General features: G+C 35.8%; 1 protein-coding gene across 5 annotated transcripts in view; it reads left to right on the top strand.

The window, feature by feature from the left end:
* The window catches only part of LHX9 (LIM homeobox 9), an 81,123-nt gene extending 69,538 nt beyond the window's left edge, over positions 1-11,585 (top strand). For 4 of the 5 annotated variants that reach the window (XM_073592971.1, XM_073592967.1, XM_073592968.1 and 1 more), the window contains exons 5-6: positions 1,671-1,867; positions 10,449-11,585. In XM_073592971.1, coding sequence (XP_073449072.1) covers positions 1,671-1,867; positions 10,449-10,505 — 254 coding nt within the window. In that variant the 3' untranslated portion in view covers positions 10,506-11,585. Of the gene's footprint in view, positions 1-1,670; positions 1,868-9,418; positions 9,443-10,448 lie in introns of all 5 variants that reach the window. The other variant, XM_073592972.1, reaches the window with a different exon arrangement.
* The last annotated feature ends 10,828 nt before the right edge of the window (positions 11,586-22,413 follow it).

Here is a 22,413-nt window from a genome sequence, read left to right as displayed (position 1 = left end):
CTGTTGGAATCAGATTTTTATTGTTATGATTTGTTTTTTATAAACATAATACTGGACTAATTTACCAGAATTTTCAAACTGTTTCTCATCTTTCCACAAAAAGTAGTACTGTGGAACAATGGAGTATTCCTGAACAAAACTGAAACAGGTAGAAACATCTTTAGGAGAGCAGTGGATCCTTCAGATACAGCATTCTATTGACCTCACTCTTATGCAGAGATTTCCTTATCCTAGGAACTTAAAAACAAAAATTGTCAACTGCAAAAAATACTGTTTTTCTTTTTTTTAACCTCATATAAGATTGTACAATGTGCTCATTTTTGTAGTAAGCCCACTCCTAGAAGTAGGTGCAATGGAACTGGTTTCTTCTTTTGTAAACTATCTGCTACACTATGGACGGAAGGAAGTACATATCTTTGGAAATAATTTTGCAGTCTTATGATTGTTAATGGGTCTTCTGTGGTTTTCTAAGTAATTGGCCCACTTTTCATTTCAATAGAATCTTGCTTTAAAAACAAAATATCAAACTAGTGTAAACCTGTACACATCAGTAATTTCCCTGATGCATTGGTGCAATGTTTTCATCTGCCGATCCACTAAATTTTTACTACCACAATATATTTTGATTTGAATTTCTTTTTTATGTCTGAAAGAAAATCAAAAGGACAACGGCCTTTCCTGAATGACACTAGTATAAGGGCTTAAGTAGTTTTGATCAGAACACCTGATTGGGACACATGACTCTTTTCAAGTTGTCATTATGATTCACAGATATGTTGATATGATTTTGTTGGCAAAACTTTTATTGATTTTTTACTGCAGACTTTTTATTGCCAGTGACATAGTTTAACACATGTGTTCTTCAAAGATATGTATATCCTTGTGTGTATTAATTAAATAATACTGTCCTTAATAATTTAATTATTGATTTATTATAATTTTACTATTATATTGTTAGTTAGATAATGACCAGGTTCCCCCAGATAATTTCTTAGGCTTTTCAGACATTTTTGTCACAACCATACATGAGCCATGTTGTCAATGGGTATTGTAGTATAATAATATCATAACAGTATTTGCTTAATTAAAGGAGCAAAGGTGCATTAGTGGTGGAGAAAAGAGGTATTTTTCTAAAGAGCAACTGGTCTCCTAAACATTTATACTAAGCCTCTGAATGTTAGATTAAGGCAGGCTAAAGGCTGTTGCAATAACCATTTAAGTGGAAACAGTGGAATTAATTTACTAAAGGAAAAGGGACTTACCAAAGTAAACGATCACTGAGCTTGAAAGAAAAAAGCTGTGTTTACTTCCCTCAACCATGCTAATGGAAATACTTTTTTTTTTTAACTTCCCTTGCATGTGATTTGTTATTCAGAGTAAACACAGGTCCTACTCCTTTTAGTATATCAATCCCAGTGTGGACATCAAATGTCTGGTGCCAAATAGTCAGGTAAATAAAAAAGCAATACTGTGCTATACTGGTCCCCATTTATTAGAGCGTCTTTGTTACCCTATCACACCCCCAAAGTCATTATTTTGGACACCTTATTAAATGATGTCATAAATAATGATTTTTTTCCCCAAAACTAATAAAAGATAACATAAAAGCTCAAACTATTTTTTTTTTTTTTTAAATTGAAAACACAATTTGCAAATGTTACCTTTTACAGGATGCAATGAAAATGATACAGATTTGGACAGAGACCAGTCATACCCTCCATCTCAAAAGACAAAACGTATGCGTACCTCTTTTAAACATCACCAGCTCCGCACCATGAAGTCATACTTTGCCATAAACCACAATCCAGATGCAAAGGATCTGAAGCAACTCGCTCAGAAAACAGGATTAACCAAAAGGGTCCTACAGGTGAGGAACTGTTTTGTGCTTTTGAAAATGCCAGAGATATAAACCCTATGTTTTATTCAGAACACATTATAGGATTTATATCTGTTTTTTAATCTTGACATTTCCCAACTGAATGGGTCTGGACTAATGTTCGTCTGTTGACTACTTCAGCAAGGAAAAGTCACTAGATATAACATTTACAGCTGTAGTTAATAGGAACAGTCACAGTAACTATAATGTCAAGCAGATGTAGGAGGGTAATTTTGCTTAGTTGATTTTATGCTTTGAAAAGATGCATCATACATAATTGTTTACATAATTGTTTACAACACTACATAGATTCACAGCCCAAATGACCAAACTCTGCCAAGTTCAATAGATTAGCACTGGCTATAAAACTGAACAACTTTGTACTTGGCAATGTACTGGGGGCAAGTGCAGAGTATTTAAAGTAGCATTGAACCCAAAAGCAACAATTTATTATATTGCAGTTTACCATTTCTTATATGTGATGGCTGCATTTATTTCCCTTTTTAGGCTTTCTTTCTTCTATTTTCATCTGGTAATCCAGCCAGACTGTTGTTTTTCACAGCACAAACTCTCCACCAGAATCAGTTACATGGATGAGACAAACTACTTAACACTGGCAGGAGTGAATAAAATGATCAGCTTTTATTTATTCATGCAATACCTTTTTCCTAAAAGAAATAAAACAGTTTGTTGTAACTGGTTATAAAAGCTGGAGTTTTGCTTCAATTTGTTAGTAGTTCTAAATATTCTTCAATAGAGCAGAAGGAATGTCCATAAGCCGCACATCAAAGCAGACCCATGTGAAGAAATGAATGGCATGAATGGCAGCCTCAGCCCAGGCTCAGACCAGGCCACACCTCCAGCATGTTTCGCTCTGCCTCTCAGAGCTTAATCATGGGGATGGGAGACAAAACCTAAATCCAACTCTGCTAATACATTTAACACCCTCCCCCCCCAGACTGACAGTACTGCTGTCTGCTGTGCCTCCTGTATTCATTCCTCCAGTGAGTTGTGAGTTGTGTCTCACTAATACAGGAAGTGTGTTACTGGCCAGATGAACAGGTGAAAACAGAGGGGAAAAAGTCAAAGAAAAGAAAACTGATGCAGCCACCACATCTAATGATTGGTAAGCTGCAATATGATACATTTTTGGTTTTGGGTTTATTACCGCTTTAAACACTACAGTGAAATATTTTGTTATTTTATTAAACACGACATTTACTTTCAATTATAGTTCAGTCTAGCCATAGTCGTACACTTGGGAAAATGTCTTACAAATGTAAAAGTCTTTCACTATTATGAAACATTATTTTGTTTTTTCTCAAATACCAGTTCTATCGACAAAACAGCTTCAATCACTGAGTACAGGTGATAAATAGCATTTAAATCAAGCTATGTCACACTGCAGTATTTTCATGCATTATATGGCCCTTTAACTTTATAGCTGTCTCACATGATTTAAAGGCAAATTGCCTGTGAGCCTATATTATTTATTAACTAAGCTTTTTTTATGTGATACCTCCACTCATTAAAGGCTAGCTAATAGTCTATCAAGAAGCACTATCACTCATTTTTAGTTAGTTTCATATACATCTTAGAAAGGTAGCCCATCACAAAATATAAGGAAATGTAGTTATACCCTAAAGGGTACAAAATTGTTTAGATTTTATAGTTTTAAGAGTAACAACAGGATATGTTAACTGTATGAGTGTGATTATTAGATGCAGTAGTTATTCCTGATTTTTTTTGTAAAGTAAAAGTCTTTGAATAAGTAGGTAAAAAAAACACCCAGTAAAAAATCTGGGAAAGAAAGAAATAATCGGTAAAAGGAATGCCCTGGCATTGGTTTGCAGGTTTGGTTTCAAAACGCACGGGCGAAATTCAGAAGGAATCTTTTACGACAGGAGAATGGGGGAGGCGATAAGGTTGAAGGTCCCTCTCTCAGCGCTCCAGCATCAACGGACAGTGCTGCACTAACGCCAACCGGTGCTGCATCCACATTGTCAGACCTCACCAGCCCTTCCCTCAATGTGGGGGCCTCTGTTACTCCAAACATGGACAGTCATGAGTCTGGAAGCCCTTCTCAAACAACCCTAACCAATCTTTTTTAACAATTATGACTCTTTCTTGCTGTCTTTTCCCCCTTGCAATACTGTGCATTTTTATCCCCTTTTTAAGATATACCTACAGCATATTTTAGAAGAAGATGGATGAACACGACAGCCACCAAGAAAATGAGTTATACATTTAAAGCCTATGCTCTGTGCTATCCTTTGTTGCCTATAAATTTCTTAATCCACATCTGTTCACATGGACGGATATTGTATAGGGAGGAGGAAAGAGATGTGCAGACAAAATGCAAACCCATATTTATTGGTATGCTTAGTTGTTCATTGTTATAATATATTCTATTCTTTACTCAGTGCTGGAAAGGGGTGCAGGGATGTTTTCCTACTCTGCAAAAAAACATAAGCTCCAACCCTTATCTGCAGAATTAGCATTTTTTGATTCTCACTGTGATCTTTAAAGGCATATCCCCAATAATTATATTACTCTGATTGCCCATGTATTGCCACCACCACCACACTGATTTTATTGAATAGCTTGAAACAGTCTAATTAAGAAAAAAAAGAACGAAATATATCTTGTTTTCAGTGACTGAAGATATAGTATTAACCTTGACTGATGCCATTAGAGTATACTGCCTCCAGTAAAGATATATGCCTTTTCCCTCTTTCTCCTCTCTGTAACTCTTAGACCTGCCTAATTATGATTCCAGTATCCACACATGTGCAGAGTAGCCATATTCTTCATATGCTCTTGTGCCCTATTGGCATGGACAGACTGATAAGTTAGGAAATACAATTTGTTACAGGTGTTCATTTTATTTTTCAGTGAAAACCAATAAAACTGAGGTAAGATTCAAATGTATACATCCTTGTAAGTGCCTCTAAGAATTTATATGTTACTTATTTCCATAACCTTGAAAAATATACTTGAAAAAACAAAAGAAAAGATTTTTTTTCTTTAGTTTTCATTTAACAAAGCTACACATTTTGGTTGAAATTTGAAAAAAAATATTCTGAAAGCATCAAAGTTTCATCTCAGTTATGGGTGAATGATGATGGGATGAATAACCCACTGGCTGCTTTTACGTTTTGACGATTCTAATAAGAGCATTGCAACAACCTATATCTCAACTGCTCCACCACAATCTGGCCACAGCCTAAATCAAATTAAATTATCTGTACCATAAAACAAAATTTCCAACAGAGAATAAGAGCTGTTGCCTGTCAATAAACAGTGGGTTGATTTAATATGGATCTTTAAATAAAAATTAAAAATGTACAAAAAGACAGACTTTTTACTGTTGAAGAGACATACTATGTCACTTCTGCAATAAAGGAAAGAAGTTGGTGCCAGATAAGGAGCTTGTGGACATGGTATCACTGAAGAGGAGATGAGTATAGTCCAGCTTTAATATAGGAGTATAGGATGTTTGTTTAGCAAAGTGAATTTTCACTTAGCTTAGTGAATGAGGTGAAGATGTGCTGAATTTGCATCCAATCATGTGCAAGCAAATTTTTTTTTTTTTTAATTTCCCTGCATGAGACATATTTTTTTTTTTTTTGCAAAGTGAATTTTCACCACAATCACTAAGCTAAATGTAAATTCCCTTTCAAAGTGAACATGCACTTTTCAAAGTAAACGTGCTCTACTCCTATAGTATATAAACCCAGTGTTTGACAGCTCTAAATGGTGAGCAGACCTAGGAACTTAAGGTAAGAGATTGTCTTGAGTACCCAATACATATAATGGCTTAGTGGGTAATTCAACCTATTGCCACCTACCTAAAATATAAATAGTTCTTATTAGACTTTAAGTTCAGTTAGTCTCCCAGTCTTTTTTAAGTCTATGCTAGATTGTGGGCACCTAAAATAATTAAGCCTCTCATAATTGTTAATTCCCTGCTTGGAAGGAAATTTCAATATTTAAATATTATTCTTTGGAAAATGGATGGGTGAACAGATCAGTGTAATTTGTTAATTAATTAAACAAATTGCAAACAACAATCCACATCCACACAGCCTAAAATAAAACCTCTTTTTACTGATTAAAATTAATGCATAGATGCTAGGCGGTACGCAAATATGTGGCCTCTCGGTGGGTGTCTTGACGCCAAGCGGCTGCATATTTATGTACCAATTTGCAAACAAAGCTGTGCCGACACAGTTAATGACAGCTAACAGAAAGCTTCTGATCATTTCTTATGATCAGGAGATTTCCGATCATGTGATCACTGTGACAGCCAATCATATCATATGATCATAAACTCCACCCCCCAGCATCTGAAACCTCTTAAAGGGTCGGGAGGCGCCGGTGCAAAGGGGTTAAGGAACATCAGATGTGGGTAACACATGGACCCTAAGCACTTACTGTAAATACATAGAAACTGTGCATTACAAACAAACAGCCACATGTAAAGATCTGGATAGTTCCAGAATGTAATGGAAAGACCATTAAATGCTAGATAGTGTTGTCCTACCATTGTCTATGGAAATACACAATAAGATAAACTTGTTATCTATAAAATTACTGACACATAATTTTAAAGTGAACAAAACAAAGCATGTGCTCATATAGTTACTGTAGAACCCCTTCATTTGTCTCCATATTGCAGTGCAACTTCTAGACTCATGTCTGTATTCACGTCACCTGTGTACGTAGTCTTAAACAGTACTGTGAACTAGATTTTTTGTAAGACCAAATAAAATTACAAAAGAAAAAAGGATAGTTGAAACCTGAATCAATTTTTACCAAATTTCAGTGGTTCACAGTGAAATAGCGGAAATCGCTAATTTGGGCAATAACAAGATATATGTGTATTCTATTAATTCTTGAAATACATTTAGTGGCCTTTTCATTGCAGTGTATGTAAAAACTGAGATGCCCTATATGATGCTTTATTGTCATGCATTCACATCTACTATTCCAAATGCAAATCAATTTACCAACATTGAAATAGTAACAAAACATTTTTCTTTTCTTTCTTTTTTCTTTTTTAATTGCTGCTTGTCAAATGTTATTTGTTAGTTTCTCCAAAGTAGTGCCATGTGTATATATTCTTTACCTTTGCGTATTTAAGTTATCCTATTTTTGAGATGTTAGGGACTTTTCTGAATATCTGAAAATAACTATGACAGTAATATTTTATTAAAATGCATATTTAATTGTAAGAAACAATCATGATTGTATATGTCAAGAATACTGCTTTCAGATCATGTTCGCCATTTTTTTCAGGTTAAATGGAAATAAGCAAAATATAATTCGTAGGAAAAATGTTTTGTGAAACATAAACTTTGTTTTCCATGACTTTACTTTGAATTTGATGATCAGATTGTACCATTCAAACATCAAGTATTTCTAATATATACTATTTTTGTTACTTTTGTATAAAATATGTCGTGCAAATGGACACAAATTAATGTTTGTATGCTGGATTTAAAGTTGTCAAAAAATTTATCTCTCTTGTTGTTTTTATTGTATCTTGTGAAGGCATTGCAAGCTGCTTTAAATGCACCACATTAACAGTCATTTTGCATTGATGTATTTTAATAGATTATTATCAACTGCATTTTCAATTGATAACATTTTAGGTTTGCAACTTAAGAAACTTTTTTACATTTAAAACATTATATTTTATTTAATAAAAAATAAAAACTGAAATAGTAATACATTTCCACTATCTTCCTCTAAATATTTCCAATAAATATATATGTACAGGTTGAAAAACTGACAATCTTGAGCATAGTATTCTCATTTTCCTTTTGGAGATGGTGCTATTAAAACAAAAAAAAAAAAAACAGAATTAATCATCCAGGATACAATAATAATTACACAGAGATTTAAGCTTCAAGGTTTATTAAAGTAAGATGGTATCCATAGGCTTAATTATTGCATTGCCACTATCAAACATTTTGAATTGAAGGCAAATGGCTTTAGCATTGGTGAATGTCATTTTTTATTCATTAAATGATTGTGTACCATTTTCTCTGTCCATGTTTTTGTTGACATAAATAAACTTTTGCACATTAGATTATGTTAAGGGTTTGATAGAAAAAAGCCTATGAAGTAACATGCTGCACTATTAAGCAATGCCCGTTGTGAAACGCAAACAAATTTCAATCTTTGCTGGAGCGTCGTACTTAATGTTGGACAAGAGGATGAACACTGTTGCAACAACAGTTATTACTGTGAGGTGGCCATTTTAAATTTGTAATGTGCTAGCCGGACATACATTATCACGGACTGTTATTTTTTAAGTCTATTGTTAATGTGAAAATCTGTACAGGATTAGGGAGAATGTGTCTGTACTCAAGAATGTGAATTCCAAAAATGCTGAGACTTAACAGAAATCTCTTTATTATTCTATTAAAAAATAAAATTTCCATGTTAAAAGCATGATCTCTGAATTATAGCTACTCAGGATATAAATTGGTTATATTATTTACAGACAACACATTCCCAATAATTGTATATTTATCTAAGTTTCAAAATTACTTTCTAGCATTAGATTGGATTTGTGCATGGATGAAATCAGATCCAGATATTCATATGAAATGGCTTAAAATGCAAAAATGCAAATTTCATTGCTCAGGGCTTTTACAACAGTAGCATCACTGACAGCTGACAACAATTTTCTAATAACTTTTTTGTTTTGAAAATAAAGATGGGGAAATACAGTGATGAAAATGTGAACTATCTATAATTGAGGAGCAAATTCCAATTATTATCTTAAAAAAAGTTTTTTTTTTCCATATGTAATTCCATTTAGTTAGGAGTCGAAAAATGGGCAAACAGTTTGGCAGAGAAAGAAATGTAAACTATACTCAAAAGTAAGTAGGCCTAAAGTAACAATTTTATCTCATTGCGATATGTCCTCTACACAGTAAAGAACATTACAAATCAAAGATGGCTGCTTCCATTGGTTAAATTATGTACATAAAAATGTCTTTCTTTTTTAGGATATGTATTCACCCCAGTCTGTTCTCCTGCCTTTATAAAGACAAATTAAACCCATTTAATGGGGTTAAATCTCAGTTTTTCAAGTGCCTTATTGTACTTTCAAGTACTTTGTGAAAATCAGGATGAATTTGTGTTGTTTGTTAAATTAACTGTTTCAGTTCCTTTTTGACAATTCAATAGTTTTGTACGGTTAATATAATTTCTGAATAAAAATATTACAGTCAAGGTTTTGATTTGTTTGAAATGAAGGTTGACATCAAAAACAACTAGTGAGTCTGATAAAAAGAATTACTCAACGTATATCTACATCTTCGTGTTTCAGTACAGTATGTGGTAGAGAAAAGATGTCCAAGTTTATTTTTTGTTTATTGAGAAATGCATTGTATAGAACAGTTCCCTTTGAGTATTTATGGACCAAACCTTTGTGAAAACCAATTAAATTTATGTGAATAAACTATTTTGCATTTAGTGGACTTTTATTTATATTTTGTTTTGCACTTTGGTCTTTGCTTTCAGAACGTATCCTAAAACAGCCTAAAGGTAATTTGAATTGCTAACAGCTTTTATTTTTTCACTGTTTATTTTTATGTGATAAAGAAGACACCTTAGTTATTATTAAATAAGGACAGTTTGGGATGCCTATGTTCAGTGACTGAAATAAAAAAGAAAAAGTTAGGGGCAATGTGTATCACATAATTAAATCATGCCTTCATTTGATGCCAGAAATAGTACCTTATTTTTTGTAAGAAATTACATTTGTGTGACAGAATAAAAAATGTTGAATTACTATGCTGGGGAACTTGAGGTATTTTTTACCACATAAGGAAATGTTTTATGAAAAAACAGAGATAGTTAAGAAAAAGGTATAGTATGATAGGATAAGCCTGTTTCATTTTTTTTACAAAGTTAATAATATATTCCATTACTGCATACAGAAAATGGCATCATATTGATACATTTCACCCCATGTGCAGAATATGCACTACCTACTTTCTGCTGGTGTTTTTTGGTGAACTAACCCTGAAAAAAATATAAACGGTTTAACCTGAATGTTATTTTCATAAATTTTAAACTTCAAAATGATTTTGATAAAATAAAATTTAAATAACAAATTTGCCTACTGGATGCTGCCATACATTTTGTGAAAATCCAATCCATAAACATGAATACCTCCTATGTGTAAAAGAGGGGACATTGACATCTCTAAATGACTGCACATTCCAATACTGAGAATAAGACAGATGGATAGCTTTCTAATAAACAGCATTCCTGTTTAATACATATTTTACAGTACCTTTCACTTTTGGTAGCTTTCAGTTGGCAAAAGCAAAGAAGGCAAAGACTTTACAGTTAATATAATACACATTACCACTTTATATGAATGGGTGGAGTTTTTAAACAAGTTGCTTTTTTTTCTTGGGTTTAGTTCCACCTCAAACAGCAGAAAGGTGAGTTTATGAAGACCAATAATCAGATAATAAATGCTTACCCCATTAGTGCCAGGTTGCTCTGTAGTTTAATACATTTTTGCTATGATTTTTTTCAGGGAGAACAATGTTCGGGGTTTAACAGCCATACAACCCGGCGTTTGAAAATTCCCTAAAGTATTTAAAGAAGGGGAAAGTTTGATCGGAAAGCCTACTGCAGTGAAGACAAAGACAAAATTAGCCAAAAATTAAATCAATATATATAGAACATTTATGTAATTTTTTTGAATGTTGAGAATTGTTTTTCTACCATATGTATAATTGGCTGATAAGATTTATATTGTTGTGCCCTACTATACATAGGAAAGGCATAATACTTATTATTCTATCAGTTTCATTTTCAATATTTTTAGGTTTATCTATAAAACCATAAAATGTATATATGCACAATGGAGCAACCTGGCATTAATGAATTGTATACAGTTTTGAATGCATTTTATGATTTGCCTGAGGTAAAGCACAATACTATTGTTAACATAAATGTTTTCTTAAAGTAACCTTTATACCATGCCTGCAAGACATATTCTTACAAAAAAATGTAAGTCATCTACAATATATCAGTCTCTTTCTGTTTCACAATGGTTTAAAAGGGTCAGTCCCATGTAGTACCATTATTCCACATCATATTGGCCTTATTCATAAAATATTTCTTATTTTTTCAAGCAGTAACCCATTGCAACCAATCAGGATTCATTCTGTGGAAGCCAGATCAGTATATGATGGATTCAGATTGGGTGTAAGGCAACATAATTGCAACCCAAGATTTCTGTATAAAATAAAAATACTGCGAGGTGTAGGATTAAATTAAATAAGGTAATAATGTGATAAAGGTTTAAAAACTGTCAGAATAGGTTTGTGAATTAATGTGTGTGTACCTATCTACATGTATGCGCACACACACACACATTCATAAATATTGGGATTGGTTACTTGTTAGTTTGTAATAAACATTTTTTACCTTATTTTTTACTATATGTTTAAGTGGAACCTTTGGGCTTCTTTTAATCTAGCCATTTTGATTAAAAATTGGTTTAAAAGGCCATTAAACATAACTGTATACTACATGGGGCAGGTCTTTAAACAGGAAAATAAATATGCATGATGCTTTAATATCCTTGTCTGTTCATGTGAGAACCTTTCCTTGATGTTTGCTGTAAAATAAACATGTTTTTCATGAATAAATTGAATTAACATAACATTTTGAATTACATTCATTAGATATGGAATCTATAGATTTATTATGAATATTTGCTCATTTAAACACATCAAAAATAATGTGCTTTTTAAATTCATTATAAGTATGTTATATTTAATTTGTACTGTAATAACACTATAATAATTGGATAATGTGGTCATGTGGACCTAAGTGAAAAAGGAAAATGGAGCACAAATTCATTATAAACATAAAAGTTTCTTAATGTTGGCTAAATAAATTCTCACCAGGACTGGATTTAGGTTACATGCTTAAGTGTAGTGGAATGGTTACTAAATTGAATATTAAAGTATATTATGAAAACATAAACTGTGAACTAGAGGCCTAGGTTAAGACCACTCATTCCTATCCCTCTTATTTACCAAACTCTACACATGCATGATATCTAATCTTTGTTTAAAGCAGGGAAGGGAAAAAAAGTGATAAACACTGATCAACACCTACACCAGCAGGAAACCTCAAAGTGTATTTCTACCTAAACCAGAGGATGTTAGGCAGCAAGAGGTGTGCTTTGTTGTCAGGGCCTTACCATGTCACTAGAGTGTTACAATATTGCCAAGAGGTGTCATGGCCAAAAGGTTGCATGTTTTTAGATGTATCAAATTTAGTTATGGAAATACCATGCCATCACAGGCTAGAGGGGTGTTACATTGCCAGCGGATTAACAGTCTTGGCAGAAACCACAAAAACATGCCATATTATAAGAGAAGCAGGCTATTATTAGCAGCCAGAAAGATGCCAGCGGGTTTTCAGAAGTGAGAGAGGTGTTATGTTTTCAGATGGGTCCCACATTACCATGGTGCCAAGACATAAAGCTTTTGGTAACAGTGGACAAAGGGTGCCATATTGCCAGAAGAGTAGCAGTAATGCCTTATCAGCAGATTCTGGGTGCCATGCAACCAGCAGGCAGAAAGCTAAATTGTATGCGGAATCCTATTTTGTAAGTAAAGGGCTAAGCTTTCAGAAGGTGCTAGTAGTGGTAATACTGGTCTGCATTCTAGCTACAGGTGTTTTGTATATAGCAAAAATCTTTTTTTTTAAATGTGTTTGCAGTGCATAGCTTAGGAGTTTTTTATGGCTTATTAACAATAATAAATTCCCACAGGTGCTCAAAGTCATAAGTTTATGGGTTGGTCAAGCAATGGTTGCACACGCATAAAATATTATATAATCTTTACAAACACAAGTAAGAATGTTCTGCAGCAATCACTTCCAGCGGACTGCTTCTGTTTATCCAAAGTGAGACTGTAGCCTTACCAATATTTTCTTTGTTGCTGCTGTACAATACTGATAATCATTCAGTAGCTAAAATTACATTTTTCAGAACTTCTACAGCATACAACTACATCATACAACTAGTAAATTCAAATGTACTCTGCTGAAGTAAAGAACTGTATACAGAAAGTTTTAACATTGGCCAATAGAACATTTAATCACTTTCTGAAAAAAAAAGTACAGAAAAACAATTGTTTAACCCATAATACAAAAAGCCTTCTAATGTTGGCTGTTAAATATCAATCTTTAATATCAAGAAGACCACAATAAGAAACCTTTCTCTGTTGGTCAAGATAAAATATAATACACTTATTTTGCAAAAATAGAACTGACCACTTTTTTGATTACTTGACACAAAGAACGCGAACCTCTACTCTGAATCACGCAAATGGTAATTCCTAGAAATGATTGGAATTCTTCCCAGGGGATAAATATTCTCACCTCTATCCATACAAGAAGACTGCACAACTGGTATGGATAAGAACGTTACAGGTAATTGAAATGTGTCTAGTGGCATTTTGTAACTCGACCATAGACTTCATGATACTAAAATAGCCCAAATAAAAATTACCACACATACTGTACATTCTAGATGGTAATCAGCAGTGTCTTATGCAAAAATATTTTCAAAAGTGTTTTAAACTAAATAATACAATGTAGTAAATGATGGGATTTGTTGATGAAATGTGACATTCTGAAAAAGAGCTTTACTATAGTTCTAAGCTGTAACTGCCTTATAACACCTATGCACAAAGACAGGATATTAGGAGCTTTATAGGAGGTCAACTTCATCTTCATACAGCATAATCACTATTTTATTGCAACCTCATCGTCACAGGTAATTGTAAATGTTAAAGATCAATGTTTAAGCTTTTGAGTACACTGAATTTCCCTAAAGCTGGCCAAACATGGAAAGAAATTCAACCAGTTCAGCAGGGACCAGCCAAATTTCGATACCTGTATAGGCAGGGTGGTTGTACACAAGTCAATCTATTGATCTATTATGAGTTGGGTTTTTCCCAAACGATTAGTGCCGCCCGCTATAGCCAGCAACACTGATCTTTGCATTCTGATGGCAGGGAAGGCTCCCTTCTGTCAGAATACAATGCCACAGTGGGGAGGATGCCACACATTTGATGTGGATGGGGGAATCGGATAATATTTTTTGCTCAACCCACTGACTGAACAAAGAAAAATGAGATCAGTGTATGGGCTGCCTAAGAGCTTGTTCCAGAGATCCTCTGGCTAGGCTGACGTTTACAAGGTCCTTCCACACCTGTTTCTTCTTCTCTTCACAACTGCACATGCTTGTTTGACATGATGCATATCAGGAAAACATTTTCATTAGCATCTTCAATTATTTGTCCTTAATTAAACTGGTTTATTCTTCTGTGTAGATAGGAAAGTGTACCTAAGTACAAATTATTTTGGAAATAATAGGGAAGGGTTGCAGCTCCTGTCAGGGTTTTGATGCTGTGTTTGTGTTGGGGATATTCATTTTTTCACGGGGGAAAAAAGTGATGAAAAATCAAACGTTTTCTTCTTACTTCTTGTTGTGACTCTAGGACAGGAAGTGAAGGGAAATCTCCCCAACAGGACACAGTCAGCAAAAAGAAAAATGGTAATCTAATAACATTGGGCTTTAGAATCACTTTACGAAAATAAAGGATGCAGCAGAAAAAGTTGGATAGGATTAGACTGGAATTACTGATGAGCAAACTAGACCAGCAAGATTGGCCTAAATCCAAATCATGTATGACTTAGGGGGTCTTTGAAGTGTTTACCTAAAGTGCATTTATATCCAAAACCTCTTTTTTTTTTTTTTAGTTTTGAAAAGAATAGGGAAATATTAGAACCCCGGTCTGATTTTAGTGCTATTGGGGGCTTCACTACAGAGATCTCCCTTTTACTTTCTGTTCTGGGGACAACTTGTTACCAGACAGGAACTGAGGGACATTTTGCAATAGAGAAAGACAATAAGAAGTTGACAGAGATTCTACCATTCCACTACCTAATTTAAAAACTGGGGACAACCTTTTTACCAGACAGGAAGTAAAGGAATCTCTCTAATTTAGCCACTGGCTGCATTAAAACCTGACAGGAGTTTTAATTCTTCCTCACACTGTCCAAAAGGAACAATGTGGCATGCATGGTGAATAATCGGCAAACATCTTCTTCCCAGTCACTGGCGCACTGTCACCCCCTTGATACGCTCACCTTCCAGATGGCCCCAACCAGATAATGCCCACTTTTTTAAAGGTTCATACCAGATCACGCCCACTTTCTGGGTGGTTCTGCCCTAGCTATGCACCCAAGGTTGGTGGTATATACTATACAACATAGTGTATACATTGTATCAGCATTCAAGCCTATGTAATGTACAACACAGCATATGCAGCTCTCAGGATTATATAGCTTTAATAATGTATAGAGTCCAGTGGTCAGTACTATCTAGGGTATAGAGTATGGTAGTCAATAATATGTAACACACAGCAAAGCATATGGAGCAAGTGATCAGGGCAATGAAACATACAAAATAATAAAGGAATAAAGACTATGTAATGTACACAATAGCATATAAAGTACAGAAGTCACAAATGAAAAGTGCAGTGACCAGGACTATGTAGCACATAGAGTCCAGAGGTCAGGACTGTGTGGCATATACAGTGCAGCTGTCACATACCTGGTAGAGGCTGAGTTGCTGAAAGGGCTTCCCTTATACCTCCTATCCAATGACCCAGCTGGAATTAGTTAAAGGATGTAGCAGGAGTAGAAGTGGCACAGGTGACTGAGGTGGGTCCAGACACAATGGATAAAGACAGTCTGGAGACTGCTGAGATACTCTGTCCAAGTCTTAAGCAAAAATCTGGTAGACAGGTCGGAAACAGGAGCTGTGAGCTGGACAGGGAGTTCAGCAGGAGCAGTAGTCAGTAACAACCTGGAAGCAGAGGATCCAGTTCATAAAGCAGGATCAAGGTCAGAATCCAGGCCAAGGTCAATATCAGATGAGCTATCAAGGTAATAAAATAGCAGAGAGGAGGCAAAGTCATGACACAAGCCAAGGTCAGCTGTGGGAGATCTGGATACAGCCAAGTAAAGAGGCAACACTCCTTGGTTGTGATGTGCTCTAAGTAAGGCACTTGGCTCCAAAGCCAGTGCCAGACAGGAACGCTCATTAATGGTTACGCACCCGAGTACACGCATGAACATATGCAGATGTGCGAATGACCATAACCCTATGTATTGAACCATGGGGTAATATGTACACTGGGCACAGACATGCATTTGACCTTCCTGACTTTGCTGCTTTCAGGATTACAGTATGTAATGTACAACATGGTGTATTCTTTGCAGTGGTCAGAGTGCAAGGGTCAGGATTATGTGCAGTGATCTTGAGTGTCTATGCTGTGCTTGAAGTCAGTGTGCTTTCTTATACTGGTGGTGAGCTCCCCCACTTACACTGGTGGTCAGCATCCTCTTGCGTTGGTGGTCAGTGCTCAGCATGCACTGTCACATTGGTGGTTAGTGTTCAGCATGCACCCTTGTATTTGTGGCCAGTGCTTAGCATGCAGCCTTACATTTGTGGTAAATGCTCAATTTCCTTTTTTACATTAGTGGATAGTGCTTAAACTTATTTTATAATCATATAGTATATCCATTGAAGGAATACATACAGTTTTTGCATTGCCACACTAAAGATACTGACACCACTTTGACATGGTAGCACTCTTCAAGCCCTCTTAGTAAGTCATAATCTGTTTATTTTACAATAATTAAATAACTCACACTTGTATTTATGTTGTTCTGGAGATCTCTACATCAGATTTCACTATGAGTTCAAAGAAACACATCTCAGCAAATATGTACTGTGTATAACATAATTATTTCCGATTGTGATTACTTTTTGGCGAGCTGTAGAATTGTTTGCATATTAATGGATGGACAATGTGCATTTTCTGTTTTGTTTTTGTTATTTAGTGCATTTTTAGAGTGGTTTAGAAGCAATCAATACTATATGTTTATTATCATATATATAAATGCCATATATATAGCACAGTGTTGAGATTGCAGTTGTGGGGCTTATTTATGTTATAGTAAAAGAGTAAAATTAGTCAAGGTAAATGCTGGTAAGTAAGTTTGAATGTTCATAAATAGGGGAACCTGTGCCTTCTTTAAATACACAATCATGTGCAATCAAACAAATAAGAAATATATACATATATACACAGGGCTGGTGTCATAATAAGGCTTCTTAGGTAGCCGCCTTAGGATGCTAGGATGGGGGCACAAAATCCAAATCCCCAGCCCAGGAATGCTGATAACGGGGGGCACCGATCCTCCTCTACGGGGCACGAGCCAGCAGAGGGGACCAGGCAGCAGGGGAATCAGATGTAGGCAGGAGAAGGGATGATTGGTGCAGCGAGGAGGGCAACTACAGGAACTGATCCTCTGTTTGTCTACCCTTGCAGCAGCTGAAAGCCGGTTTCTCCTTCTCTCCCTCCTGCCAGCTTTCAGGAGCTGCAAGGGGAAACAAACAGGGGATCGGTTCCTGTAATTGCACCTCCGTTGCGCCAATCACCCTCTCTGTGCACCATCCTCTAACCCATCGCTGCCTGGGCCCCTAGATCTGCTGGCCTCCCTCCTCTCCTGCCGGCTTCTGTTCTGCTTTTAGGATGGAGAGCAGGGGGAGGTACCGATCATTCACTGTGTTTATTCATAACTTGGGCAACCTTCATCTGTGTAGACAAAAATCCTTGCACCAGCCCTGTATATAATATATATACAGTATATACCAACACATGACTGAGTACTTATTTACTAACATTCACTGGCAAATTGAACATACACTTTCCAATGTGAACAGTATCTACTACTGTAGCAAATCAACCCTAGTATATAGAGTGAAGCAGTCCATAGTACATTAACATGGTACAATAAATACAGCTCGTGTTTACAAATCTCAGATTTTATAAATAACGTCATGCTAAATAATAAAAAAAAATAATGATTTTTGATGATGATCAGATGATGCACTAATTTACACTTCTCAAGACATTTTTCAAGACAAACTCTCAAAATTCACCACCACATGTGTAACGAAATGTCCCACACTCCACTTGAGTGCTTTTGTCATATACCCCTTCCTCCCAGTCTGAATATAGATATCATATATTCCAACCGCTAACAACAATAAAGACAATACTCGTTTGGTTGCTGAGCATGGACTTGTCAGAAACCATGAAATCAGACTGAAACAGAAGTACAGTTAAATCACACTTGTTTAATAATAAAAGTAAATAGAACAAACGTAGTCAAACATAGCCAAAGTTCGGTAAACGGAATGGATAATCAGACAAGCCAAAAAGTCAGGGATAAATGTAATGGAACAGCAAGCAGGATCTGGAGCCAGAAGGGATGTCAGCCAAGCAAGTCTTTAAACAGGAATGCAGGAGAGCGTCTCTGTGATGTTGACTAAGGCGAAGGCAGAGATCCTCTGGACTGGATGGCTTAAGTAGGCAGGACTGACAAGCAGAATATCATCAACAGCTGAGTAACTGTGGAGCTGGCAATTAGCTGACGGCTGAGCGGCCAGATCAGAGAAGGAAGAGCTGAGCCCAGACCTGACAGGACTGAACTAATTTATTTGAGATGACACACAATTATATACAACAGGCTGACAATACAAATTGTAACCAGAAACCTAATGAACATGATCTAGTTATCTAATCATTTACCCAGACTTGGTGACTCAGAAATATTACCTTTCAGGGTAGACTTGCCATCTCCTTACTCCCAACTTATAATACACATAAGTAGAAAGACATCCCCCACAGTTTGCTAGGAGACAAAGGTATGTTAATGAGCACAATAAACTATTGGGTGAAAGACCCCTGGAATATGGCAATCATGGTTAATATGTCCATGACAGATAATGGACAACCCGTTTGATCTAATAGTGCTTCAATTAAGTCAGGCTCTGTTGAGGGTGTGTTTTCTGGAACAGGGGAGGATCACGGTTTGAGCGAGTGGGGCTTCTGATTCTGGTCCTGTGTGGCCCCTTCTCCTCTTGTCTTCCTGCCCTCTCCTCTTGCTCTCCTTTTCTCCTTCCCCGTCTATTCCCTATTCCCCTACACACTTTCTTCCCTCTACTCCCCCTCCCTCTCTCCCCCACCATTATATTATTTTTTTTTTTCTCTCACTCTTATTCTTTCTCTCGTCTTCCTGTCTTTTGCTTCATGTCCTGCTCTCCCCTTTATTTCATATGCGTGTCTTTTCCAGGCTGTGGTGTTCCCTTACTATATTGATTTCCTCTTTTTGTACTGTCATTAGCCTGATGAGGTTTCCTGCCCCTGTATCTTCAATGACAAACTATTTTATGATCTTCGATTTGATCAGAAATAATTAATTTGTTTGGACTGTTATGGCCCGTACACACGGTCGGATTTTCCGATGGAAAATGTCCGATCGGAGCGTGTTGTCGGAAATTCCGACCGTGTGTGGGCTCCATCGGACATTTTCCATCAGATTTTCCGACACACAAAGTTGGAGAGCAGGAGATAAAATTTTCCGACAACAAAATCCGTTGTCGGAAATTCCGATCGTGTGTACACAAATCCGACGGACAAAGTGCCACGCATGCTCAGAATAAATAAAGAGATAAAAGCTATTGGCCACTGCCCCGTTTATAGTCCCGACGTACGTGTTTTACGTCACCGCGTTCAGAACGATCGGATTTTCCGACAACTTTGTGTGACCGTGTGTATGCAAGACAAGTTTGAGCCAACATCTGTCGGAAAAAATCCATGGATTTTGTTGTTGGAATGTCCGAACAAAGTCCGACCGTGTGTACGCCCTATAAGTCTGTACCTGTGATCTCTTTAAAATGTTTTCTTTGTATTCCTGGTCAGTGGTGACCAGACACTCCTACATTGAATACCATGCTTTGCTTTGCAATAAAACCATTTATGAAACAAACATACAAAAAAAATACTGTGCAAACATATTTAAAAGTCCAATGGTGTAGTATCTAAAAACTCCGGTTACATGTGGATCTTTCAATATGTTCAAATTGTATACCAATACAAAAAACAAAAAATACTGTGTGAAAGTAATATTAGATTCAGTAGTTTATTATCTAAAAATGTCCACGACCCCATGTATCTTCTAATGTTAGCAAGTTACCAGGCATGTGCCCTTTACCGTATTCAGAAAATGCACTTTCTAGAAGTGCATGCCTATCTTGTAAACAATTAGGCAAACACGGCTGGTGTATTCCCAGCAAAGAGTCCCCAACTCCCAGGGCTGGCCTATGAATACAAAAAAAAAAGACTCCCATAGTGTGACAACGTTCATAAAATTTTATTACGCAAAGTTAAAATCTACTCACATATAATCACTTGTTAGCAGGCTTATCATCAACAACACATATTCCAAGTATCATACTAGTTCAGCAAAGAGAGAGAATGCACTGCTGGCCGCCAGCTGCTTAAACCTTCGCTGCTCAACACAATAGCTGTTAGATGGACACATTCCAGAGTTGCTCCCAGCATTAGACTCTGCTACCAGCGTGTTTCGTCCACAGCGACTTTATCAAGAGGGATGCCTGATGCTGGAAACACTGCGCAGATATACACTAGCCTGATCCCTGCAGGGATCTCCTGGCAACAGGAGAGACAAATGTAAATATCAAGCAACAAAAGAACTACTTTTATCCATCAATAATGAATACAAACTTTGTATCAAAGTATAAACCTAAATATTAAAGAAGCATATTAACCCAATAACTACCAGTTTGTTTACCCTAAATATGTCAGAAATTCTAAAGATCCAATAAAATCTACACATTTCAGTATCGTGCATATGGAAAATTATATATACAGGGGTTGGACAAAATTATGGAAACAAGTATGGTAAAAGAACAAAATCGTTACCTGATATGGTGTTGGACCACCTTTGGGATCCAAGATGACATCAATTCTCCTGGAAATTGAGAAATATAAGTCTTGAATAGTGGAAAATGGGATCTCTTAATTCAAAAATCTGGGTCACAATTTTGTAGAATGTCCTTTTGTCTCTTTTGGTCAGTTGACCATGTTAACAGCAGTTATGCTTATCAGATTACATTTTCCTGGAAACTGTATATGCCGTCATAAGCTTTAATACTGTACCTTGCGACACCGCAAATAAATTGTCAACTTAAGTCACAGAGGCACAGCTAAGAGGGCACCAAAAATGTACCCCCTTTGAAACTCAGTAAGCTCTGACATGACTCCGTATTACTAGCAGCGCATGCAATAAATGATGAAAGTGAGGCTTTCCACCTGTTAGCTAGGTGTCCCATCACACAGCAGAAGCAAAAAAATGTTACACCACTTCTGCTTTTAACGCTAAAACACATCGTCACTTTCGTACCTGCAAATCATGTAGTGTTTCCATAATTTTTGCCCAACCCCTGCATATCACTAATATCTAATTTCATCATTATTATATAACAAGATTTTATATATATATATATATATATATATATATATATATATATATATATATATATATATATATATATATATAAATATATATATAAAAAAAGATTATATATATATATATATATATATATATATATATATATATATATATATATATATATATATATATATATATTATTTATATAGAATTAAAATCAATGTAATATAAATCCAGTACCATACATCAATTAATAAATTCCAATGAGCCCTCTATAGCATAAATTGAATCTGGCTCAAAATTCAACACGCTAATTAGGAAAAAGGAACACGGCAAAAACTGCAAAAATGTGGTCACAGGGGGGAAAAATATATAATAACCTAAAATGGCCCAAGGGTATAGAGTCTTCAAACGAATCCAAAAGCAGAACCCCCCAAAAAAGGGTTAAATGTCACTAAAGAAGCAGTTAATATCAAGTTCTACATTGATGCCTTTGAGTTTGAGCATCTGCATGTTATCCATATATATGAATCTATAAATCCATTTTGTCTCATTTTGGGATATACTGTACATCTCAACCTATTATTCCCTCTCCAGTGGGGCCTCACAGTTTCAGCCCAGGTTCACACTGAGCTGCGGGAATGAAGCCATGCGAGTTCAGCTGAATTTGCACAATTTCACTCCCGCATGTCAGTCCCGATGTCAGCTGCGATTTCAGAGACATATGTGCAATGTAAATCGCAGCCCGAAATTGCAAAAAGTAGTACAGAAACTACTTTTTTAAATCGGTGCGGCGCTGCAAATGTAGCATCGCACCGATTAGGATGGTGCCATTGCCAGCAATTGCTGGCGATTTGACATGTGGTTTGACATGTCAAATCACATGTCACATCGCATGTCAAATCGTACCAATGTGAACCAGGGCTTAATGCTACAAATTGTAGAGAAGTGGGATTTCTGTTATGTACTTCTCTATAACATAAAGACATGCTATGATTTTTGTCACCAATCTCTATGTTATATATACGTATGTATGTTCAATGATTATCCTATATATTGGTCTTTTCATGCAACCC

The sequence above is a fragment of the Aquarana catesbeiana genome, linkage group LG07, assembly GCF_042186555.1.
Source record: "Aquarana catesbeiana isolate 2022-GZ linkage group LG07, ASM4218655v1, whole genome shotgun sequence".
NCBI classification, from domain to species: Eukaryota; Metazoa; Chordata; class Amphibia; order Anura; family Ranidae; genus Aquarana; species Aquarana catesbeiana.
Note: the sequence above shows the minus strand (reverse complement) of the source record. Positions and strands in the feature narration are given on the sequence as shown.